Source organism: Heteronotia binoei, chromosome 17, assembly GCF_032191835.1.
Source record: "Heteronotia binoei isolate CCM8104 ecotype False Entrance Well chromosome 17, APGP_CSIRO_Hbin_v1, whole genome shotgun sequence".
NCBI classification, from domain to species: Eukaryota; Metazoa; Chordata; class Lepidosauria; order Squamata; family Gekkonidae; genus Heteronotia; species Heteronotia binoei.
Genome location: NC_083239.1, coordinates 738,399 through 764,499, shown reverse-complemented (window position 1 = coordinate 764,499; position 26,101 = coordinate 738,399). Strand labels below are relative to the sequence as shown.

The 26,101-nt window shown below is 47.4% G+C and overlaps 1 protein-coding gene across 3 annotated transcripts in view; it reads right to left on the bottom strand.

Annotated features, from left to right (window-relative positions):
• FRMD4A (FERM domain containing 4A) overlaps positions 1-26,101 on the bottom strand; it is a 449,437-nt gene that overhangs the window by 143,055 nt on the left and 280,281 nt on the right. For all 3 annotated transcript variants that reach the window (XM_060258276.1, XM_060258274.1, XM_060258275.1), the window contains exon 8: positions 6,002-6,085. In XM_060258276.1, coding sequence (XP_060114259.1) covers positions 6,002-6,085 — 84 coding nt within the window. The remainder of the gene's footprint in view (positions 1-6,001; positions 6,086-26,101) is intronic.

The following is a 26,101-nucleotide window of genomic DNA, read 5'->3' as shown; positions in this document are numbered from 1 at the left end:
GCCTTTTCAGCCTTGGCCCCAGCCTGGTGGAACAAGTTCCTACTTGAGGTCAGGGCCCTGTGGTACCTGTTGCAATTTTACAAGGCCTGTAAAATGGAGCTGTTCCACTGGTCTATTAGTTGAGGCAGCAGGCATCCAAAGTCCATCTTCAACCTTCCCTGCTGGCACTGCTCAGAGGGCTTCCATCTGAACATCACCATCGAGATCACTTTTATTTTGGTTCTTGTTATATGACAACTGGAAAAATTTAATTATTGAAACTTTTAAATTTTAAAATTTAACTGTCTGAATTGTATTGTTTTCTCCTGAGACATATGTGACCTTGTAAGCTGCCCTGATCCGACTTACAGGGAGGACAGGATATAAATTGAAGAAATAAAATAAATGATGAATTAATTAGTCCTATCAAAACAAAGCACATAAAATGCACATTCTGACAGCTGCCTTATAGCACTGCACACCATGGGCTCTGATCAGTTGTTTGCAACTGTATTCTCTGGACCAAAATCAGAAGGTATATTATATGGCACAAGGTACATTTTATGGCAGCTTGCATGGCAAATATGCTTGATGGCTGAGGAAGGCCTATGGGCTGAAACGGATCAGGTTGCAATAGTTTCCACACACACACACACACACACACACACACACACACACATATATATATATATTGTATTTTTATTCTGTAATGAGGCTACAGTTGGGCCCATAAATGTTTTTAACCCTTTGACAATAAATACATTTTAATATTACTTAGGTTATGCATACTGTTTTGAGTAATTGGCAGGAGGTTCTTTTGTAGAAAAATCCCAGCAGAAACTCATTTGCATATTAGGCCACACCTAATTAAGACCTTCCACTTAAATCTCCCCCCCCCCCCAAGTACTCCTGGCCATCCCTCACTCTGGCCATGCCAAAAGCCTTGATGGAGCTTCCCACAGACAGAAAGAGTGAGACTAGGTGCTTTTGGGGCCAGGATCAGTGATCTGGCAGCGAGAGCCCCGGAAACTCTGGGCAGCTTTCCACCGAGGGGGAGGCTGAGCTCTTTGCAGAGCCGGTTTGGTGTAGTGGTTAAGTGTGCGGACTCTTATCTGGGAGAACCGGGTTTGATTCCCCACTCCTCCACTTGCACCTGCTGGAATGGCCTTGGGTCAGCCATAGCTCTGGCAGAGGTTGTCCTTGAAAGGGCAGCTGCTGTGAGAGCCCTCTCCAGCCCCACCCACCTCACAGGGTGTCTGTTGTGGGGGAGGAAGGGAAAGGAGATTGTGAGCCCCTCTGAGACTCTTTGGAGTGGAGGGCGGGATATAAATCCAATATCATCTTCTTCAGCCTCCCTGAGCCTGCTTTGGACCTTGGAGAGCAGAAGCCACTCCCTCTCACAGTCTCTGACACTGTCCTCTCTCACCTGCAGGCTGCTGTTTCCCCCCCTTCTTCCCTGAGGGAGGGGGAGGGGACTTCAGCTGGTGGGGGGAGGGGAGGCTTGGCTTTGTGTCTCTCCCACAGAGCGGTAGCTAGGATTTTTTAGGTGGGCGGGCTTTTAAAAAATTCAGGTGAGATCTGAATTTTTAAAAAGCCTCCTCTCACCTAAAAAAATCTATGCCCCCCCACTTTCCCTCCCTACTGCGGCCCTCTGTCAAATCACTCAGGAGAGCCGGCAGAAGCAGCCGGCTGGCCGCCCCACGCCATTTAAAGACCCTGCCAACCCGCTGGTCACCAAGGTCCAGGGCTGGCCCTGCCACTGGGCAAACTAGGCAATTGCCTGGGGCGCCTGCCTTCTCGGGGCCCAAAATTGGGCCCCCCTCCCATGTGACTTGGTGACATTATCAGTGCGGGGGGCGGGGGGGGCAGAAGTTAGCCTTGCCTGGGGTGCCAGACAGTCTGGGGCCAGCCCTGCCAAGGTCTTTAAATCACGCAGGGAGGTTTCAGCCGCTTCTGCTGGCTGTCCAGTGCAATTCGAATCACTAGCAGGGAAGGCCTTCAAGCCACTGCTGAGACTTGAGGGCTTCCCCTGCTGGGGATTCAAATCATGCAGGAGAGGTGACAGAACCAGCCGACCAGCCTCCCTGTGCCATTTAAAGACCCTGGTGACCATTTAAATTGCATGGGGAGGCTGCAGCTGCTTCTGCCACCTCTCCCACGCAATTTGGATTGGGGCTGGGGCAGCCCTCATACCTCAGCGGTGGTGAGGCTTGAGGACTGCCCCTGCTGGCGATCCAAATCATGTGTGACAGGTGGCATGAGTGGCCACAGGCCTCCCTGTGTGATTTGGATGGCAAGGAGGGAGGAACAGGCAGCGGGGACTGGGAAGGGAAGGCTGCTGGTTGGGGGGCCCCACAGACCCCTCCCCTGTGGCTATGGACCTGCTCTCCCATGATTGAGGGAGCTGAGCAGGGGTGGTTTGTGGTCTGCAGTGTGGTGGCAACCCCAGGGACAGAGGTGGGGGAGAGTTTTGTTGCCCTGTGCTCAACTGGGGATTTTGTTGCTCAGTGCTGATGGATGGGAATTTGTGTGCCAGCACACACAGTGGTTGGAACAGTGGTTCTACAATCTATGTTCAATTGAGCTCACACACACCTTCCTGAGACTGTTAAGTCAGCTCACTAATCTCCGTTGTGGGACTGTACATGTACCATGATGAGATCAAGGTGCAGTTACCTGCAACTGTTGTTCATTGAGTGAGTCACCTGTGCAGTCACACAACCCTCCCTCCTGCCCCACTGTGAGCTCTTAACACCATCTGATAACTGTACCTCACTCTGGTGTTGGCAGAGAGGAACTGAGGGAAGGATGTTCTCCTCATCTATATCATGTTGGAAACAGCATGGGGCAAGGGTATAAAGCACCTCCAGTTATTTGTAATTGGACTAATAAGGTAGCCAGAATTGGGTAACAGACAGAGAACTAGACTCAAATCAGGGAAGCCCAGGTCTGAATCCTCTCAGCCATGAAGCTCCTAGAGCAGTGTTTCCCATTTGCAGGGTCGTGACCCGGTACTGGACCACGGAAGCCTCACTACCGGGTCATAAGAAAAGCCAAAGCTAGCCCTGCCCCCAGCAAAGCTAGCCCTGCCCCTTCTCTGTGTTGTGCAGAGAGGAGCTGGGCTGCCCTCTCCTTCCTTCTCCCCCGCTCCCAGTGTTTGAAAGAAAAGCTGGCATCCATTGGCACTTTAGACCCATGAAGTGTTCTTCAAGGTATGAGCTTTCATGTGCCTTGCAGTATGTTCTTTTGGGGAGATTTCCCCAGGAGGCCTGAGTGGCAAAGAAGGGTGTGTGTGTGTGTTTTTTCAGCTGGGAGGGGCGGGGAGTGGGCATTCCAGTAGCTGTTTTTTTTTTTTTTTTACCAAATGACCCCTGGGCAGAATTTTTGCTGGCTGGGGTCATCTGATGGTGAGGAAGGCTTTTTTTTCTTTGGCCGCCCCCTTCTTTCTTTCTTTCCCTGCAAGTGATGCTCTGTCTGTATTCTTGGTGCTGGTATGGGGGGGGGGAAGCAACAGTGGGAGGGCTTCTTGTGCCCTGGCCCCACTAGAGGACATTCTGGTGCTTTTTGGGCATTGTATGAGGGAATTTTGTACTGGATAGTCCACTGGCCTGATCCAACATGGCTCCTCTTATGTTTATGTTCTTTCTTTCCATGTCTTTCTTTTCCTTTCCTTCCATTTCATTCTTTCCCTTTCTCTTTCTTTCCTTCCATTTTTGCTGGATGAAACTTTTCTGTTCATCATAGTGTTATTGCAGACATAGGAGCTCTGCCAATGAAAAGTTAGCACCCCCAGTTGTAGCCAGGTGGCCTTCTATGAGATTTCTGTGAGAGTGAGTAAGAGGTGTGGGGCAGAAAGAGATTATTGGAGATTACTGCGCTATATATCAACAGCATTGGAAGAGATGGTACTATGAACTTGGCACCATTTTACTGGTCCTGCTTTTAACAGCTGCCTGACACCAAAATTAAACTCCTCCTGTAGATATTAAAAAGGATGAAAGTAGTTCACTGGCTAAGTATCTGCACAACAGGTTGCTTTTAAAGGCATGGGAAACACAGCCAGTAAAAAGCTGCATGTCCTTCATAAATATCCTTTTTGGGATAACTGCAGAAAAGCTAGTATGAACTTCATATAACTTGAAATTAATTCATTAATTGCAGTACAATTCTCTGCTGCCTTTCACAGCAATTTCCCAGTGTTTCAACCAAAGAAAAGTATGAAAAATAGTTGTTGAAGGATTTTCTTGAAACCAAGCAAGCTTGGTTGTAGCTTGAGACAGGGTTCCAGTAGTAGCAGCTGAAGGAAGGGCCTACTAAATGTGTTAGCATATTTTGAGGTAGAGCAACTGCCAGGGCCCAGTGTGGGTGGTACACAGTGCTGGCATTCCTGATGGTAATGGCAACAACACTCCCAACTGCATACACTGGCCAGTGCTGTTGAGGAAGGGATGTGTAGGTGGTGCAGGAAATTGAACATGGGCATTAGGACTGCTTGCAAGCTGGAGAAGACTATACAAACAGATAGGTGCATGCAGGTGTGGGGGTGAAAAGAGAAGACTGCCCATTTTCCACCCCCATTTTGGCTCAGCATGAGTTTCAGAGACATTTTTCTGAAAATGAATTTACTTCCGAAGAAGAGGCAGGTTTGGGGGAGTGCCCTGTAAGTGACATCACAGGAAAAGGTGGAGTTTTGGTTCAGTGTGCCCTGGAAGTGACATCACTTGGTCCTTGACACCACAGGAAATGACATAATTCCTGTCTTCCAGCTCCACCCCCAAAGTGTCTTGGCTCCACCCCAAATTTTAGTGGGCCACGAAGGAGAAGTGTAAAAATAACCGGGCCACAGGAAAGAAAAGTTTGGGAAACCCTGTCCTAGGGTGATGCTGGGCCAATTATTCACAGCTTACTGCACAGAGGTGTTGTAACAGTAAAAAGTGGGGGTCGTGAACCCAGTAGAATCCTGGCTCAAATCTCACATCATCCTTTTCTTTGAAACAAGCTCCCCCCCCCCCGCCCGGCATAGCCCCCTGCTGGTAACAGTGAGATAATAATATTGACCTACTTTAATGACATGAGGAAGTGTGTAGAATATTCATAACGTGCTACATATATACTAATTTACTATGAAGCTGATTTACAGTCAGTTCTAGCCATACAAGAGCACACACATCTTCATGCAACATATTATTAATCTGAGAAATTCACTTCTACAACTGGTGGTGAGGAGTGCTAAAGAGAGGGCTTTTTAAAAAAGAAGCAGTGACATTTGTGGAGGAGACAGGTCTATCAATGGCTATCAGCTATTGATCAGCGGTGGCATATCTCAGCTCCAGATGATTGCAGCAAATGCAAGAGCGTTATCAACAAGTCTCTGTTTTGACTGGTCTTTCTTCCTTGCCCACCCAATATGATCAGCTTCTCTCTATTTTCAATTTACCATTGCTGATTCCATTGGGACTAACTCTGCATGAGTGAGGCTGGCATTAACATCTCCATTTAATAGAGAGGAGTGGAATGGCTGAGTTTTCCGCTCAGTGCTATCAAGCAGCAGCTTACAGTGATCCCAGAGGATTTTTAAGGCAAGAGATGTTTGGAGATGATTTGCCATTGCCTGACCCTGGGCTTCCTTGATGGTCTTTCATCCAAGTACTCACCAGGGTTGACTCTGCTTAGTTTCTGAGATATAATGAGATCAAATTAGCCTGGGCCATTCAAGTCAGAGCTCCAAGATTACACAGAAACAAATTCACAGCTTTGACTTCCATATCTCCCATTATCTCTAACAAAGGTATTAAACAGTTATTCCCTTTCCCCAGGGAACCATGGGAAATGCAGTACTTTAAGGATGCAGGGGTCTTAAACAGAGAAATCCTAGCATGCTTATCAAACTTAAATACCCAAAGTTCTTTGAGAGAAGTTGTAACTACACATAGCTGATAAATTTGTATATATTGTCCTGAACTTCTGAATGTTCTCAGCACAAACGAGAGAATAAAAGCTTCTAAACATATAGAAAAGTTACCAGTAAGCGAGAGATGGGTGCTCCTTAAGTGCCTGTGTTGGAAGTGCTGGAAGTTTCTTTAAGTCAGTCCTTACAACTTCATTGCTGAAAAAAGAGGACCCAGATATGAAAGTCAGTCTGTAAGAAATTCACCAGGAGGTTTGCTGCAGCTATTTGATTGCTCTGGCCCCAACATCTGCTCTTCCATAATGAAAGACACTGGGGCCGATAACAGATACGCATTTTGGGGTGGACGGCAGGCATCCCAAATCAGGACGGCTCAAAAAGGGCCGTCCTGAAGCCTCCACATGCTCCCCCACAAGCTGTCCCCATCCCATCCATGGAGTGACATGGGGTGTTCAGACAGCTGTTGCGCACCATCCTGTCACTCAGCTTCCCCATACATTTTCAGAAGTCATGCACATGTGTGCACATGTGCTCATGCACACTGAACAGTTTTTATTTTTAAAAGCCTGATGCAACTTGGGGCAGCTTGGTGGTCTCACTTGCGCCCTTCCACTTCCATACACCAAGGAGGCAACTGCCATGCAGCTCAAAAATTTGCTACCACTTCAGAAATGGTAGCTTTTTGAGTTGCACTGCGGAGGCTGGAGGACGGGGTGAGTACAGGACAAGGACGGGCGGCAGATGTTTGTGTGTGGAAGGATTTTTTGGGGTCGATTTCAGAGGCGTCTGAGTCAGCCCAAACTGTCAGTCTCTAATCACCCTGGGTGTTCTTTTTTCTTTCCTTTTATTTATTTTGCATTATCCAGTAACCTTTCCACTGTAGTATCAAAATCAGAGCAAAGCTACCACAGATGGCTGGATATTTTCCCCCTCCGTTTCAGAACACCAGATATGACTTGTAAAAACCACAAAAGTACATTTTCACGGGGAGAGAGATCCTGTTGAGAAATCTGGGTGCAGCATGAAAAACAAATATGTCACCACTCTTCTGTGGTAGCACCAGGAGAAGTGTGAACCAGCACTAGAAATGGCACAGCCTACAATTGTTAAAAAAGAAACTACGTTCCTCAGCTGGAAGGGCTTACACAGAATGCTGCAGGGCAAAGTGCCATCCTTCTAAGTCTGTTTACTAAACCTTTAGATTACAATTGATCTCCAGGCAACAGAGATCAATGCACCTGGAGAAAATGGTTGCTTTGGAAGGTGGACTCTATGGCATTATACCCCAATGAAGAGGAAGAGAGAGAAGAGAAGAGTTTGGATTTATACCCCACTCTTTACTACCCAAAGGTGTCTCAGAGTGGCTTACAATCTCCTTTCCCTCCCCACAACAGACACCCTGTGAGGTAGGTGGAGCTGAGAGAGCTCTCGCATAACTGATCTTGAGAGAATAGCTCTGAGAGAATTTGTGGCTGATCCAAGGTCATATCAGCAAGTACACATGGAGGAGTAGGGAATCAAACCTGGTTCTCCCTGATAAGAGTCCGTATAAACCACTACATCAAACTGGCTCAAGCTGAAGTTCCCTTCCCCTCTCCAAAACCCACCCTTCTCAGACTCCAGGTATTTCCCAGTCCAGAGTTGGCATCCATAGGGATAGATGCATCAGACACAACAAGCACCAATTTTAAAACAGCAGTCCCTCCTAAGGGAGAGGAAAAGGAGAGAAGCTTTTTTTTTTATGAAGAACGCTAGGTGTGCAGTTTTTGGTAGCATTAGCAGGCCTTGAATTCAGCAGGAGCTCCTGAACCTTTCTGACGCCCCTCCTTCTCCTTCAAACGCCCCTCCTTCAAACATCTTACTTAGAAGACATTTACCCCAAAGCATCAGTGCATATGCGCATGATAATATCTGCACTGCAGCACAGCATCCACTGGTGCCAAAGATCTGAAGCAGAGAAATAACAAGGTCTGCACTCTTACTGTGTTGAAAACGAGTTTACTTTGGCACCAAAGCAGAACTTAGCCGGCCATAAGCCTCCAAACTGACTAAGTTCAAGTTATTCTCCTTCAGACCGTTTTTATTCACACCCCAAAACAAGCAGGCAGGCCCCCAGGCTTATTTAACTCAACATTCCCCACCCCCTTGCTCTCCTACCTTCTGTCTCCATGTGTTATCAGCTTTAGCAAGAAGCTTCTCTGAGGCCTCTTTGTTATCTACTTTACAACCTTGAATCCACACCCACTTGAGGCCGTGTGCTTCTAACATTGCATCCGACATTCTCTTTTTGAAGGCATAAGCATGCTTTTAGTCATTATTGTAGGGGTATTCATTAATTATTCAGGGGTCCCCCTTCAGATCATTATCACAATAATTTAAACTTAGCAACTGTCACCCCTAAATAATACTCATAACACTTAAAATAGGCACATTCCATACAGAAATCACAGTTGTAATTCTGGTAGTGGGGGGGGGGGAGAGAAAGCTATATGTCATAATACAAAGATTGCAACAAAATGCCCCAGAAGGGCTATTTTGAAAACATTATCCTCAACAACGAATCTATATACATAGAAGGCACCATGTTAAGCTACACAGAATGGAACTCCCATCAGCCTTATGAAGACCTATATGTAAGGCTTGAGGAAGTCTGTTTCAATGTATCTGAAGAAGTGTGCCTGCACACAAAAGCTTATACTCAGAATTAAACTTCATTGGTCTTAAAGGTGCTACTGGACTAGGATTGTCAGGTTTCACCTGGTTGCTGCCAGGGGACCCCAGTCGTCTTCCCAGGAGTCCTCATAGAGTTTTACCACTCCAGTCATCTTTGGAGGCCCTGACATCAGAGGCTAGATGGGTGAGAACCCCTCTCAATAGGGGCATTCCCAGGGGCCTTGAAGGAGGCAGTGGTCCGTCCTCTCCTGAAGAAACCATCTCTGGACCCTATGGTCCTAGCAAACTACTGCCCAGTTTCGAACTTGCTGTTCCTGGGCAAGGTAGTGGAGAGGGCAGTGGCAACACAGCTTCAGGCTTTCTTGGAGGATGCTATTGTCCTGAATCCCTTCCAGTCCGGCTTCCGCCCTGCCCGTGGGACGGAGATGGTGTTGGTTGCCTTGGTGGATGATCTCCGGAGGCATCTGGATTGATCCTTCTTGATCTGTCAGCAGCATTTGATATGGTCGACCATGAAGTATTGGCCCACTGCCTCGCCAATGCAGGGATACGGGAGCTGGCCCTACAATGGCTGGTCTCCTTTCTCTAAGGTTGGGGACAGAGGGTGGCTCTTGGGGGTGAGCTATCCCAGCGGCACCCATTACAATGTGGTTTGCCGCAGGGAGCAATTCTCTCCCCAATGTTATTCAACATCTACATGCGCCCCCTTGCCCAGATCATCCGGAGGCATGGGCTGGGGTGTCATCAATATGCAGATGACACCCAGCTCTATCTGCTGATGGATGGCCACCCGGATTCGGCCCCAGAGGAATTGGGTAGGGCATTGCAAGCCATGGCTGGTTGGCTGCAACAGAGCCAGTTGAAACTGAATCCATCGAAGACAGAGGTGCTGTGTCTAGGTTTCAGGGGGCTGAGATCAGAGATCAGGCTCCCATCCTTTGATGGGGCTCCACTGATGCCCACATCAAGGGTAATGAGCTTGGGGGTATTTCTGAATGCCTCTCTAACTATGGAGGCCCAGGTTACCACCACTGCCAGATCGGCCTTTTTCCATCTGAGGCTGGTCGACAGTTGGTCCCATATCTCACCCCCACGACCTGGCCACAGTAACCCATGCAATGGACACTTCCAGGCTAGATTATTGTAACTCTCTCTACATGGGGCTGCCCTTGACCTTTCTCCGGAAACTCCAGCTGGTGCAGAACGCTGCTGCATGGATGTTGACTTCGTCGCCTGTACGGGCATGAATCCATACTGTGCTATGTTAACTGTACTGGCTAGCCATTGAGTACCGGATCTGGTTCAAGGTATTGGTGCTTACCATTAAAGCCCTTTATGGCCAGGGGCCAGCATACCTTCGGGACCACCTCTCCCTGTATGAGCCCCGTAGGTCCTTACGATCAGCAAACCAACAACGTTTGGTAATACCTGGCCCCAGAGACATCCATCTGGCTTCGACAAGGGCCTTTTCAGCCCTGGCCCCTGCCTGGTGGAATGAGCTCCCCCTGGAGATCCAGGACCTGCGGGATCTGCTTCAATTCTGCAGGGCCTGCAAAACAGAGCTCTTTCGCCAGGCTTTCAGCTGAGGCAGTGGGCGTCACTTGTTACCGGCCTCCCCCCCTCATTCCATCCTAGCACTACAAGATCTGTTGGACCTGGACAATAGGTCGTATCTGTGAGGCAGAATCTGCCACCTTAGTCTTTGTAATTTTAGATTGTATACATTTAAATTGGTCTTTTACTGTTTTTACTGTTGACTGTTTATATGATGTAACCCGCTCTGAGCCTGTTCTATGGGAAGGGTGAACTAAAAATTGAATGAATGAATGAATAAAATAGATAGATAGATGATAGATGATAGATGATAGATAGATAGATAGATAGATAGATAGATAGATAGATAGATAGATAGATAGGAAAGGCATTTTCAGTCAAAGCGCCAAAACGTTGGTACTCTCTTTCGAGGGAGATTCATATTCCTCTCTCTATTACTGTCTTCGACCATCAGAAAAGCCACTCCAAAGCCAGCGGTATCTACACCGGCTTTCCGGTGTGATCAGCAAATTCAGTGCTGGGGCAGCCAGTGGGGGCGGCGGGTGCCTTGCAAGAGCCCCAGGAGTCCATTCTTTACTCTTTCACCTGGTGGGTGAGTGGGTGGCTGGTTGGGAGGGAGGGGGAGGCACTGCGCCGAGGGGGCCACCAGAGCCATGGGGAGAAAAAGTGGCAGTGGAGAGAGCAGAGGCTGGGAAAAGGAGGGACCATAAAGGTCCGAGGGGGGGGTTGGGTGGAGGGGCTGTGCCCCCCCTGTGGCTCTGGGCCTGGGGACATTATTTAGCCAGATAATTATCCTGATTTGAGGGCTCTACACCTAGATCCCTGGAAAGCCAATAAAATACAATCTCCAGGAAAAGGAAAACTTGTCTATAATAGACACTAGATGTCCTAAAGTGATTAACTTGACCCTCCTTCAGGTAATTAATGAAATAATGGAATGGAGCCAAACAAATCCTCTACAGAAAAGCCAAGCTGATATCATGGCTGCCAGACTCAAACAGAAAGAAAACATGGAGAATGAGACTGTAAGTATCTTAAAAGGTATGGGAAGCCAATTACTGCAATTTAAATGGGATTTGAACTAATGGGGGGGGGAATTGTTAAAACCAATAAACAACCAATTAAAGGAACTGGCTGACAATGTAAAAAATGTAACAGAGGCTACTGAAGAAGCTTATGACCTGAGCAAACTGCATCATGAAAAAATTATAAAATTGGAATGCTGAAACAGAACTATGAGATTAAAAATAGCAGACCTGGAGGATAGAGGTCGCTGAACAAGCATTTGCTTTTGTGGGGTGGAGGAGAATGTGGAGGGAGACAATGTGGTGAGATTGGTTTAACTCCATGATCCCAGACACCCCACTAACACAACAGACCTTGAAAAAGGTAATATAATTGTAACTTCAAGAGCAACAGATTCTTCAATGCATAGACACAATGTTGTATGTTTCACACAATATGCAGTAAAATACCTTTAGCAAGTCCATCCTAAAGTTATAAGGAACACAAAGTGATGTTTATGCAAGACCTAAGCTCTGAAACACTTAGGAGAAGACATGCTTTATGTCCGATTATAAAAAAATTACAGGAAGCCAAGATAAAACATCACTAGGGATTCCTTTTAAAATTAACTACACAAAGATAAAGTAAAACTTATGTTGCTATTCCATTAAAACAGGAACTGAGGATGTTGAAAGACGTACAGTTGGAACTCCCAAGTGAGAGTAATGACATTCAGGTGTCATTTCATAGAAAAAGAGGTGCCAGAGCTCATTAGCACTACTCATTTGAATATGCCACTCACACCCCTGAAATCTCCAGATGTACTAAGTTATATCAGCTCAGCATCTATCTTAAAATGCTTCTTGAATTATAATTGTCATAATAAAACCTTACTCCCATCGTACTTTTAAAATTAATTTCTCCTATGTGGGCACAGTGGCATGATGAAGACTTCTGTAGATATAAAATGAAAGGACTTAAATTAAAATATTAGTTTTGCTGAAGGATATTGTTAAAAATGCTGTTAACTACTTAACTAAGAGAGGGGTTAAGGTGTGGGTGTGGGCAGTGCCGGCTTGAGAGCAAATAGTGCCCTAGGTAGGTGCCCCCCACCGGCGCCTCCCAGGTGCACTCTGCTCGCCCCCTACTGGGGCCGCTGCACTCCCCCCTGCCGTGGCCGCCACCAGCCTCCTTTTGCCCCCTGCTGCTGCACTCCACTCTCCCCCTCGCTGCCACCATGGCCATCACCAGCCTCCTCTGGCCTGCCACGGCCTCACTCTGCTCACCCCCTGCTGCCATGCTTCGCTCGCTTGCCCCCCATGCTTGCCGTCCGCACCTGCACGTTTATCCGAACGTGCAGGCGTGGGCTGTGATAAGCCAATAGGACTGTAGTCGTAGTGAGCGGGGGGAGGGGGGACAAACGAGCGGAGCGCAGCAGCGGCAAGAGGAGCACAGCAGTGGGCTGGAGGGGGCTGAGCGGAGCATGGCGGCAGGCAGGAGGCTAGCGACAGCCGTGGCAGGGGGCAAGCGGAGTGCGGCAGCGGGCAGGAGGAGGCTGGCGGCCGCGGTGGGAGGGAGCAGACTTGCCTGTTGCCTTGGGCACCGGAGGCCAGGGGAGCCCAGTTCAGCTAGTGGGCGAGCTGTCCCTGGAAAAGTAGGGAGGAAAAGTAGGGAGAGAATGAATCCTCTAAAGATGCCACAGCATGGCATAGTTGAAATTAACTTTGGCTGTCTCACTTCAGAATTGGGTGAAATTCTGGATATGGCACCTGCACAGATGGAGAGAAATACAGAGTAGACATAGAGATATAAATATGGTAGGTGAATATGGCTACAAAGGGAGATGTTAACATTTATACATTTAACATTAAAGGAATGTGTAATCCTATTAAACAAAAGTGAGTAGCAAATAACATTAAAAAATTGCATCCAGATGTTATAATACTTCAGGAGACACATTGTAGTAAAGAAGATTATTGAAACATGGATACTGTGGGCAGCACTACACAGCACCAAGAAATAGTAAGTCAAAGAGAAGTAGCAGTTATTTTCTCAACAGTGTTTCCATCCCAAAAGTAAAACTAATTAGAGACTCACAAGGCTGTTACATCTTTCTAAAAGGGCAATACACAGACAAGATATTTACATTTGTCTCTATTTATGCACAAAATAAGAAACAAATTAAGTTCCTAAGAAACATAAGCAAAAAAATTAGACCAGGGGTGTCAAACATGCAGCCAAGGGGCTGAATCAGGCCCGTGGAGGGCTCCTACCAGAGCCCCGAGCAACTAGCTGGCATCTGCTTCCTTCTCCCTCTCTTCCTTCTCCCTCTCCCTCCCTTTTCCCTCTATTCCTTCTGCATAACAGCTTGCTTTGTCAGGCTTCCTCAATTGCACAGGAGCTACAGAGGAAAGCCTCCATTTTATCCATTGGCTGAAGCTCCTCCCTTGGGGAGGAAGGGAGGAGGAATAGCTTGCTTTGGCAGGCTCTCTTAATTACACAGCAGAACTACTGAGCCAAGATTCTCCTCCTTCTATTGGCTGAGGCTCCTTCCCCTCCTGGTCCCCTGGGAAAGGAAACAGCCAGAGCTTCCTTTCCCAGTTCTCTGGATCCTATGGGAGAAATACAAAGAAAGCACTTTTAAGACCAACAAGTGCTAATGTTTTAAGGATGTTTTAAGTTTTTTTTTTTTTAAAAAAAATTGTGTTTATCTGTGTCCTTTATAAAGCTTATATCTCTGCTACCTACTTAAACAGGTACACACATGGCCTGGCCCATCAAGGTCTCCTTTATGTCAGATTCGGCCCTCATAACAAGTGACTTCGACACCCCTGAATTAGACAAATATAAAAAGAGGAAACTTTTAATGGGGGAGATCTAAACTGGACTCATATAGATTATATAGCTTATATTTAGACTAGGAGTAAGGCTCGTTGTGAAGAAAAATACAATGGGGTCTAGAAGGAGGCTCTGGTTGCGTGTCCACCACTCTTGCTGTCTTCCCACCCACCCAAGTGAATACATTCACTCCCCCCCCCCCACACACCTCAAGGGGAGCTGATCTCTGCCATATAGAGAGCAGTTGTAAAACAGAGTGATCTCCAGTGGTTTCTCAGGAGGAAATGGCATTGTACCTGTCTGAGATCCTATCCCTCCTCAAACTCCACCTTCTCAAGGCTCCAGCCCTTAAATCTCCAGGAATTTCCAAACCTGGAATTGGCAACCCTATCTCCTCTTACTTATCTTCCCCTGTGACTTCAGGTTTCCATTGCCTTTCCCCTTCCTGCAGCCTCTACATAGGAAAATGACAGTCTTTCTTAACAGTGGGGGGTGAGGGGGGCAAAGCAGCTTACATCATTCTCCTCTCCCCACTTTGATCTGAACAAACCTGTGAGGCATGTTAGGCTGGAAGTCTGTGGCTGGTCTGAAATCACCCAGTCAGCTTCCACATGGAGATTGGCAACAGTGGTTCCCCAGGAGGAAAGGCCTCTCCCTCAGAAGCCTGTAGTGATATCTTAGGAATTTCCAACCAACCTGGAAAGGGATCACTAAAGGCCTCTGGGTGAGTGCCACCCCCAGCCTTGCTGTCTTCCCATCCACCCAAGTGAAGGCATTCACTCCCCCCGCCCCCAAGGGGAGCAGATCTCTGCTATCTGGACAGCAGTTGTAGTTCTGAGTGATCTCCTGCTCTCACCTGGTGGAAAGAGGGTAGTCTGTTTATCTGTTGCTGTGAAACTGCCCCCCCCCCACTGTGAATGAACATTCCTTTTGTGCCAGTTGAAGAGAAGAAACTGCTACTGTTTTGTTTCATGAACAAGCCTCTCACAGTTTACTATTTGCTTCACGGCAGTGTTGTTTGTGGGTGGGGGGTGGGGAGATGGACTGTCCTGGACTTCCTACAACAGGCCCTGAGGAGAGGCAGTAGTGATCAGTAAGCCTCCAGGAGAACCTGTCAGCAGAGAACTGTCTCCCTGAAAGGTCAGTGGTCTTCTGATGGGGTTCTTACCTGACAGGGCTGACAGTGGGTTGGGGAGAGCAGTATCAGCCAATGGCACACCATAGACAGTGCGAGCCAATCCTGCATAGGCCACATCCAACCAATGAAAATTCTCAGATTTGCCACCACAGTTGATAAAAGAGGGAATAAAAATATAGAAGAAAATAGGGGGAAACAAACTGGCAAAAATTTTACAGGAATTCAGTCTTATAGATGCTTGGAAAGTAGATAATTCACAGAAGAACTTTACATGTTATTCACGTCAACATAATATACACTCTATAATAGATTTAATCTTAACATCATCAAATTTAATACAAAATGCCCTGACCTGGTAGCCTCGGCAAACCTGATCTCATCAGATCTCGGAAACTAAGCAGGGTCAACTCTGGCAAGTACTGGGAGGCAGATACAGCCTTTATTCAGCCACCTCCCTGAATATCCTCCAGGTCCCCGTAGGGGTCAGTCCCCAGAGGTTACCATAACATCCAGATGGACACATACACACACATTCACACAAGTACATAAACACACACACCAAAATGCAAAATATTGTTAAAGTAGTAAGTGGCATGAAAAAATTATCTGATCTTGCCCCAGTATGGATAGATTTGAATATCCTTGGGCAGAAACCAACCACTTATATATGGAGATTCAACACTACTTTATTAACTAAACCAGAACCCAGGGGGAAAAATCTAAGAAGGTATACAAAATTTTTAAAGAAAATATAACTGAAAGAATGCCAATGCATGTTATATGGGATGCATTAAAACTGGTAATAAGGGGGAACTGTATTTAAGAAATTGCTAGATGAAAGAAGAAGTTTAACTGAAAAATTAAAGTTAAAGGCAGAAATAAGAGAATTAAAACCAAAATATTTTAAAAGGATCAAAAAAGACATATACGATTCGGAAAATAAAAGGAAAGATTAGACGCTATTGAAATAGATTTTATTACTATAAAACTGCTGTATGTGAAACAGGATCATGAATTCAATAAGAGTTCGAAGTTATTAGCGTTCCTTTTCCTTTTATTTGTTAGCTTCTTTGACCAATGTTCTTAAGCTCAAGATAAAACAAGGCAGTAAATACAAAACAAATCACAAATAATTTAAAACCAAAATAGACTAACAACAAGGAGGAAAACCAATAATCATGACGAGGACATAATTAAATAATCTGAAAGACTACCTAATCTATAGCCATAAAACTCTCTCCTTCATTGAGACTGGGTGAGACTGCACTGCATCAGCAATTGGATAATGAAGCCTCCGTCACCAGATTGGCTTTCCTGTTGGCTCTTCTCAGTGTCACCTGCCCACTGTAGACTGTGAGATGCTCCCCCAACTGACAAAACAAACTTGCCTCAGACAGAAACACATCTATGCTGCTTCTCCAGTATCTTCTGCAACCTTTGGCTTTCCTGATGACTCTGCTCAGTGTCACCTGCCCACTACAGCCTACCAAACACTCCCCCAGTCACCAAAATGTACTTGCCACAGACAGAGACACATCTCCATTTCTTCTCCACCATTTCCTGCAACCATCTGTGGCAAAAATTTGGCCCCTTCTACTTCACAGCAAAAAAGGAGCAAAGCTGCTCTGAAGCCGAAGTTTGAGGCCTTCAACTCCTGCAGCCTAACTTTGACATGGCTGCCAGCAAACGTCCCTCTGCCCCCAAGCTTACCCAAGACCTAGCCCTGCTGGGAGTGTTTCCTGCCCCCTGGGAAGTGCTAGCCAGAGTCTGTTGCTAGGCAACCCAGGCTACTTTTCTCAGTAAAGGGAGAGGCCTCAGGAAAATAGAATGGCATACAGTCCACCCTCCTAAAGCAGTGATTTTCTCCAGGATGGGGAGGGAGATGTGTTTGGGGAGGGATGGTGGCTTAGTGGTAGAGCATCTGCTTGGTAAGCAGAAGGTCCCAGGTTCAATCCCCGGCACCTCCAACTAAACAGGATCCAGGCAAGTAAGAGTGAAAATACTGACTTTGATGGACCAAGGGTCTGATTCAGTAGAAGGCAGCTTCATATGTTCATATATGTTTGTAGTTCAAGGCACCTCAGGGTGCCTTGATGCTACCAGTGATTTCCTCACCAGGAACCACTGTTGCCAATCTCCAAGTGAGTGCTGGAGATCACTCAGAACTACTCTCCAGATTACAGACCATCAGCTCCCCTGGAGGTGGGGGACAAAATGAATGCCTTTACTTGGGTGAGTGGGAAGACAGCAAGGCTGGGGGGGGGGGGCATTAACCCAGAGGTCTTTAGTAGTTGTTGAGGAATTCCTAAGGTGTCACTACAGGCCTCTGAGGGAGAGGCCTTTCCTCCTGGGGAACAACTATCGCCAATCTCCAGGTGAGGGCTGGAGATCACTCAGAATTACAACTGTTCTCCAGATGGAACAGATCAGCTCCCCTTGAGGTGGGAGGGGGGAGTGAATGCCTTCACTTGGGTGGGTGGGCGTCAAGTATGTGTTTTACATTCAGTATTAAATAATGGGGTTTGCTTTTCCCTGTAGACTGCTTTCCCATGCAATTGCATATCAAAGCTAAGTAGCTCTCCTTTCTTCTCACCTCCCTTTTTCCTTTCCCACCTTTGAGTAGCAAATGTAGGAATGTTAGGCTTTGATAGCAGGTGCCTCCCTGAGAGGGTCCCACACTGTAACCATCAACTGTAAGAAGAATGCCTGAGACCCAGGGAAGTTGTAACCACAAAAGATAGGCTGGTGCATAGTTTGTAGTAATTCACACATTCTTGTTATGTCTTTGTAGTAATTCACACATTCTTGTTATGTCTTTGTTATGCCCTGAACTAATATGGCTTCTCTGATGTTCTTATGTTCAGAGAAAGAGTTTGGTGAAGTGGTGAAGCATGTGGACTCTTATCTGGGAGAACCGGGTTGGGTTCCCCACTCCTCCACTTGCAGCTGCTGGAGTGGCCTTGGGTCAGCCGTGGCTCTCTCCTCTGGGAGAACCAGGTTTGGTTCCCCACTCCTCCGCTTGCAGCTGCTGGAGTGGGCTTGGGTCAGCCATAGCTCAGGCAGGGGTTGTCCTTGAAAGGGCAGCTGCTGTGTGAGCCTTCTCAGCCTCACCCACCTCACAGGGTGTCTGTTGTGGGGGGGAGAAGATAAAGGAGATTGTAAGGCACTTGGAGTCTCTGATTCAGAGAGAAGGGCAGGGTATAAATCTGCAGTTCTTCTTATGTCTGGGGCAGTGATGCTCTGTCTTCTCGGTGCTTAGAGGGCAGCAGAGGGAGGGCTTCTGGAGTTCTGGTCCCACTGGTGGACCTCCCGATGGTACCTGGTTTGTTTGGCCACTGTGTGACACAGAGTGTTGGACTGGATGGGCCATTGGCCTGGTCCAACATGGCTTCTCTTATGTTATGTTTGAGATATCATAGTGGAATGCTTTGATGTAACCCTTAAAACGTTATGCTTTGCAATACTTTGTATCACTTTCAAGGTGCCTTACCATGAGCAACAATGGATTATCAATAAACTAAGACTTTGTATTAAACAATAACTTGGTTATCTGAAATTTCCATGCTTGACGGGTGGGAAGACAGCAAGGGTGGGGAGGCTGTAACCCAGAGGTCTTTAGTGATACCTTTCCAGGTTGGTGGGAAATTCCTGGAGATTCTGTGGTGGAGTTTCAGGAAGGCATACAATTTAGGGCTTCAGTGTGGGGTCTGCCAGATACAGATTCTTGCTGTGGAAGCTGAATGGGTGACTTCGGACCAGTCACGGGCTTCTAGCCTAAACTGCCTCACAGGGTTGTTGTTCAGTTCAAAGGGGGAGGGGACAATGATGTAAGCTACTTTGGCCCCACACACATACACTGTGAAGAAAGACTGTCAGTTCAGTTCAGCTCAGACCTTTATTGGCATAAAAGCAATAATGATTCACAATCAAAAGAAGATACAAAGGCCTGGAATATAGTAAGAACAATACATAAAACAATCAATTAAAATAGCAGCCAATGATACAAATCAAGAGTAGACACCCAGCAATTAAAATACAGTAGTATGCCTAGATTTAGTGGCATCTTTTAGTAGGCTTCTACTAAGAAATTGGCAATGCGTGTAGTAATCGACTGGTAATTAATTATGAAAAATCAAAAATCCTGGTTTTTGCAAAGAGCTGGCACCTATTTAAATGGTGCATTGGTACAGAAGAAATCAAACAAGTTAAGGCTTTCAAGTATCTAGGAATTACCTTTAACTACAACCTTAGATGGCCAATGCATCGTAATAGATTTGTAAGTTTAGTAAAATGTTCTCTGGCGCAAATTAAAAAGTTCTGTTTCTTAGGAGGTAACCAGTTCATTCCAGGAGCTCTGAAAATTTATAATGCCAAAATCCTTTCTTAGTTGCTATCTGGAATACCTTTGTGGATTGGAGCCTTTAGTCCCTGCATGGAGAATGTGCAATCATCATTCTTCCGTCAGATTTTAGGTGCTCCCAAATGTGTCCCCTACTCATCCATTTGCGCAGAGCTAGGTTTACACCTTCTAGAAACCAGGGCCTGGATTATGGCTTTTAAGTTCTGGTTAAAAATCCATTTCAGAACGGATCCAGGAAGTTTACTATACTACCTGATGAAAGACAGGCACAGCACCACATGGCTCTCTGCATTTACCCACAAACTACAAAACTTGGAAAGACTGTCATTTTACTATGTAGAGGCAGAAGGGAGGAGGAAGGAAATGAAAACCTGAAATCAGAGAGGCAGATAAAGGGAAGAAGATAGGGTTGCCAAGTCCAGGTTAGAAAATTCCTGGAGATTTTAGGGGTGGGGCCTGGAGAGGGTGGGAACTCAGAAAAGTAAAATGCTATCTCCTTCTGGGGAACAACTGTTGCCAATCTTGAGGTGAGGGTTGGAGATCACTCAGTATTACAACTGTTCTTCAGATGGCAGAGATTAGTTCCCCTTGAGGTGGGGAGGGAGTGAATGCCTTCACTTGGTGGGATGGGAAGACAGCAAAGGTGAGGACACTCACCCAGAGCCTCTTTCTAGAGCCATTGTGTTTTTTCTCCACAATGGGCCTTATATTCCTAGTATTAAGATAAAATGCCATAAAACTCTTTAACTTTATAAAATTAGAGTTAAAATCTTAGTACAACAAGGCATTCATTTTAGAGAGACAAAGTTATTAGCAAGTACTTTGAGAAAACATAAAAATAGAAACAGAATAGCAATGATACAATGTAGTAAATAAAAAAATACAGAACAAAAGTACAGAGCAAATAGCAGAAGTTTACCAGATATTTCAAAAAACTATACTCTTTAGATAATCCATAAGAAAGATTGATGAATATCTACAAAAACTGAATATTCCTGAACTGAAAAGTGAGCATAAAAATATTTTAAATAAGCCAATGGAAAGTAAAGAAATAGATGATGCAATAAGAAAATTAAAACATGGAAAATATCCAGACATAGACAGATATGGTCCAGAATTTTATAAACAATTCAAAGATCTATTGCCATATATGACAAAATCATTTAACCAGATAATGAAAGGTAAACAATCACCACACTCATGGGAAGATGCAAGTATTACAGTGATTTTAAACACTTGTAAGCAAGTGGCCAATTGGATTCTTATAGACCAATACAATAGCATTATTAAATCAAGTTGCAAAATTATTCACTGCAGTCCTTACATCTTGAATGAGCATCATAAGAGACGGGCAGAGCAATCCTGAGTTACACCTACGTTGAAGCGACCAGCTGCCACGGAACTTAGGCACCACTAGTCACCTCCCAAAGGTCCAAGTTACACTGAGGTGTGGAGAGAAAGTGTAACTGGCTGCTTGTGAGGCTGTCTCCATGGCCTCTCAGCGTACCGTTGAGGCAGGGGCAGCAGAGGGGAGGGGCACTTCGGGTCAATAGAAGTAGCCAGTCCCAGGGGAGATGCTGTCGCACAGAACAGTTGAGGGCAAGAAAGGGCAGATCGGGAGACCCCAACTGTCTCCTCCCACCCCCGACAGAGACTCATGAAGTTTAGGGGTGCCTCGTTCTCCTCTCCCACCTCGCCCTTTGACAGAGACTCGTGCAGTTCAGGGACACCTCGTTCTCTTCCCCCCAGCATGTTCCATGGACAGGCCCCCCCAAATACTTTTGAGTCTGCCCTCTGAAAGGGCTCCCTCTACCACTGATGCAGGGAACCCAAGATGCCTTCTCCCCAGGTGCCAGAGGAGAGCCTCATCCATGCACTCATTCCATTAGTGATGTCCCCCCTGTAGGTCACATCGCTCCCCTCTTCTCATCCATGCTCACAACAACCCCATGAGGTTGGTCTGGCTGACAGCGTGCGTCTGGTCCAAGGCCACCCACCTCACTTCCATGGTATGAGTGGGGAACGGACCCTGGAACTCCCAGTCCAGCCTCATGCTCATTCACCAGACCACCCTCTGGCACCTCCCCCCTGCACTCGGAAGCCCTCCCTCTTAGACATCCCCTTGAGAAGTCCACAGGAAGAGTGGCAGATGGGGCGGGGAGGGAGTGAGGTGGACATGTAGCAGAAACCAAGCAGCTGAGACAGAGTTGAGTCATAATGTAGACTTTATTGCACTGGAATCTATGGCAAGGGATAACAACTTCATCGGGGACTGAGGGAGCCAGGCTTGGCATGTGCCAAATTGGGATGGAATCCCAGGGCGGAACCTGGAAAGATGTGTGAAGCTCTGCTGCAAGAGGAGGGCTGGTACAGCTGACTGAGTCGAGTGCATGGGGGGGGGGGGGACCCACAAGCCTCTCTGTTGAATCTCCACCTGTAAAATAGTACAACAGAGCCACAGCGACCGGGCATGAGTTCCACAGAAACAGCCGCATGAATAAAATGATAAAGTAAAATGTAATCATTGTAGAGCTGTTTATCTACCCATAGCAGCCACGGCTGTCTTGCCCTGATACGGCTCGCGAGGGGGGCTTACCCCCCCCGTGAGGGGCATGATGTAACCTGCCAATGCACACTCACCTGTCCTGTGTCGAGGTGCTCCCAGACAGCTTGCAATTGTTTCGCCATAGGAGCTCCAGCTGAAAGCTGTGAATTGGCAAGGAGATGGTTTAAAGGGACGCTCACCAAGCGGGAACACCACAAGTAGCAGAGCAGCTGCCAGACCCCACCCCCCACCCCCGGGAGCTCCCTGTGCCCTGCTGAGTCTCATGGCAAACTGTCCAGGGGAGTATTCCCATGGCATGTCATGGCTGCAGTCCCACATGAATGCTACGCTTGAGTGCAGGAGATGCTGTTACGGTGCCTCACTTCGAGTGAGGGGGGAGGGGTTTAGGATGCTTGCATGTGCTTACCTGGCAGTGCAAGGGTGCTCCTGTGAGTTGAGCCTTAAAAGGTAGAGTGCCTGTTAGGGTTCTGAAATGGGAGAGGTTAGCCACATAGTACAGACGTCACTCTCAGAGTGTCAAATTGCTCACCCTGTAGTGCTAAGTGCTCTCTCTGTGCATCACCAGCCACGGCAGGAAGCTCCGAGACAGAGTCTAATGGGTAAGTCTTTATGGCAATTTCCAAAGGTTCTAATGGGTTGTGGGTCATGTGATGCCCTAGTGGAAGTTTTTGTAGGATGAGAGGCTGTGATTGGGTGCTGGATAGTGGGCTTGGCTAACCCAGGGAGGGAGGGAATTGTCTGAGTCCATAGTTGGCATTCTGAGGTCTTCTGGGGGATTCAGCAGTGGGGGATAACTTTATTTGCGCTATTGTCAGAACTTAAGAACTCCAGGCAGATCCCATACTTAGTTTCCAAGCTAGGATTTTATTAGAGAGAACTAAGAACTGTTAGATACAAGGTACAAGATAACAGTGATGGCGAGAGCCAGCACTGGCCCAGTTTTATATAGTAAAACAAACAACCCACAAAGCTTTAATTCACACCGTTACAGGCACATCTGTCTTCCCACCAGTGCTATCAGCAAAGACGTTGCCTCCTTACTCTGAAGGCCACGCGATTCGGCTTCAAAGGGTGTCAGTGTGAGAAAGTACAGAGATACAACATTATTCAGTCTACAGCCCCCAAATACTTTGGATACCATCGGGGCAGGGTTAACTACTACTCAGGCACTTCAGGTTAAGAAAGGTTACAATATGGGGTCGGTCTGGTTCAACGCTCAGGTCCACTCTATGCATACTTGCCAACCATCAATTATACTGGTTCTACATTAAGCTAGCAATAATAAAGTTACAAGTTCTGACATACTGCCCCCCCTAAGCGCCCTCCCCCGGGGGGTGGCGGCTTGGGCTTGTGCGGGTACAGCAGGTGAAACTTTTTTAACAATTGCGGCGCAGCTACGTTCTGAGATTCGACCCATTCATCACAGCTCGGGGGGAAGTGCTTCCACCTGATTAAGTAATACAGTTTCCCCCGTTTGACTTTGGAGTCCAGGATTTCGTGGACTTCATGGTGACTCTGACCCCTCACTGTCGTCGGAGGGGGCGGCGGAGCCCTGGGATGGAAGGACGTGGCACCAGGGTCTTTCCGGAGTAAGCTGCCATGAAAAACAGGATGGATTTTGCTTAGAGACTTGGGCAGCTCGAGTTCTGCAGTCACTTTATTGATTACTCGTTTGATCCTAAAAGGCCCAAGAAACTTCAACGCAAGTTTGCGGCAGGGCTGAGGAAGGGGGAGGTTTTTTGTGGACAAAAAGACAGTGTCTCCCACTCTCAATTCCCATTCAGGAGAGTGTTTTTTATCAAACTGTTTTTTGTAAGCCTTTTTCGCTTCCTCCAGGTTCTCCTGAATTCCCTTCCAGCTCTCCCGAAGGCCTTCCCACCATTGTTGGCACGATGTGGGTTCTGAGGGGGTGGCAGGGAGGGGAAGCGTTGGGAAAGGCTTGCCCTCATAGCCATTTATGATTTGGAAAGGAGAGGTTTTAGTAGAGCTGTGAAGGCTGTTGTTGTAGCCGTATTCAGCGAATGGGAGTAGGTCCACCCAGTTGGACTGTTGGAAGTTAATGAAACAGCGGAGGTACTGTTCTAGAAGGCTATTAACCCTCTCCGTCTGTCCGTCCGACTGGGGGTGGTAGGCTGAGCTGAGGCCCTGCTCAATACCCGCAAGTTTGCAAAACTCCCGCCAGAAGTTGGCAACGAACTGCGTCCCGCGGTCGCTAATGACCTTGTCTGGGAACGAGTGTAGGCGTACAATGTGTGTAAAGAAAAGTTGGGCAAGTTTTTTAGCCGTGGGGAGTTGCTTGCAGGGGATGAAGTGGGCTTGTTTGGAGAATGTATCGACCACTACCAAAACAACAGTTTTGCCCTGCGACGGCGGGAGCTCCACAATGAAATCCATAGACACTACCGACCAAGGCCGGGTGGCTGTTGGGAGGGGCACTAGGTGGCCGGGAGGTTTACCCCCTCTTCGTTTAGCCATCAGACAGGTGGGACATGAGAGGACGAATTCGGAGACGTCTCTTTTGAGCCTAGGCCACCAAAACTGTCGGGTAATGAGGTTGAGGGTTTTGACATAGCCGAAATGGCCCGCCAGGCGGCTGGAATGACAATGCTCTAAAATCTGCTTGCGGAGGGAGGAGGGCACATAGATCTTTTCGTTGTGCAACAGGAGGCCGTCCTCGCTTTTACGGAGGTTCGGTGGTTGGTCTGCTTCCCGAGCAGTCTCCGCAACTAACTGAGACAAGAGGTCCGGCTCCGGGGGGCCGATCCTCTTCCCGGAGCGGGTGGTGACCCCCCCCGCGATGGCCGAAGGGGGGATAAGGGAGTCCACCACCTCCTCGCGGAGGCTCTCGTGCTGTGGCAGGCGGGAGAGGGCGTCCGCCAAGAAATTCTTGGTACCTGGGATGTGTTTCAGTACAAAGTCGAATTTGGCGAAAAACCCAGCCCACCGGATTTGTTTTGCAGTCATTTTGCGGCGCCCGGTCAATGCCTCGAGATTTTTGTGGTCAGTCCAGATTTCAAACGGGACTCTGGCCCCTTCAAGCCAGGAGCGCCAGGTTTTCAAGGCAAACATGACTGCAAAAGCCTCCTTATCCCACACTGACCAATTTTTCTGCTCGTTCGAGAACTTTCGTGAAATGTAGGCGCAGGGGCGCAGAACCCCGTTGTCCCCCCTTTGCATTAATATGGCTCCGACGGCGGCGTCGGAAGCATCACATTGAACCACGAAAGGTTTTAACTCGTCAGGGTGGGCCAACACGGGCTCCGAGGTGAAGAGGCGTTTCAATTCTGTAAAGGCTTTTTGACACTCGGGCGTCCACGTTAGGCGCGCGCCCGGCTTTTTTGCCTCTGCCCCCTTCCCCTTTGTTTTAAGGAGCTCCGTAAGGGGTAACATGATGGTGGCGAACCCCTTTATGAAGTCGCGGTAAAAATTTGCGAACCCGAGAAAACTTTGGAGCTGTTTGCGGGTTCGTGGGGGCTCCCAGTCTAGCACCGCTTGAACCTTTGCTGGGTCCATTGACAACCCTTCCCCCGATACTCGGAAGCCTAGATAGTCCAGTTCAGTCTTGTGAAATTCACATTTTGATAGTTTGGCATACAACTTGTGCTTGCACAGGGTGCTCAACACTTTTCTGACTAGTGGTACATGTGACTTGAGATCTGGCGAATAGATAATGATGTCATCAAGGTACACCACCACCCCCTTAAACAGGAACTCTCGCAGAACCTCGTTGATAAAGTTCATGAATACCCCAGGGGCCCCCTGTAGCCCGAAAGGCATAACCAAGTACTCAAATTGTCCTAGCGGGGTATTGAACGCGGTCTTCCACTCGTCCCCCTCCCTGATGCGGACTCGGAAGTACGCGTCTCGGAGGTCGAGTTTTGTGAATATTTTCCCTGTGGCCACAGTATTCAATAGGTCCTTAATCAATGGGATCGGGTAGGCATTAGACATCGAAATCCCGTTTATCGAGCGAAAATCTGTGCAAAGTCTAAGCGACCCATCCTTTTTCTTTCTGAAGAGGACGGGGGCGGCATGGGGGGCTGTTGCCGGTCGTATAAACCCCCGCTTCAGGTTTTTGTC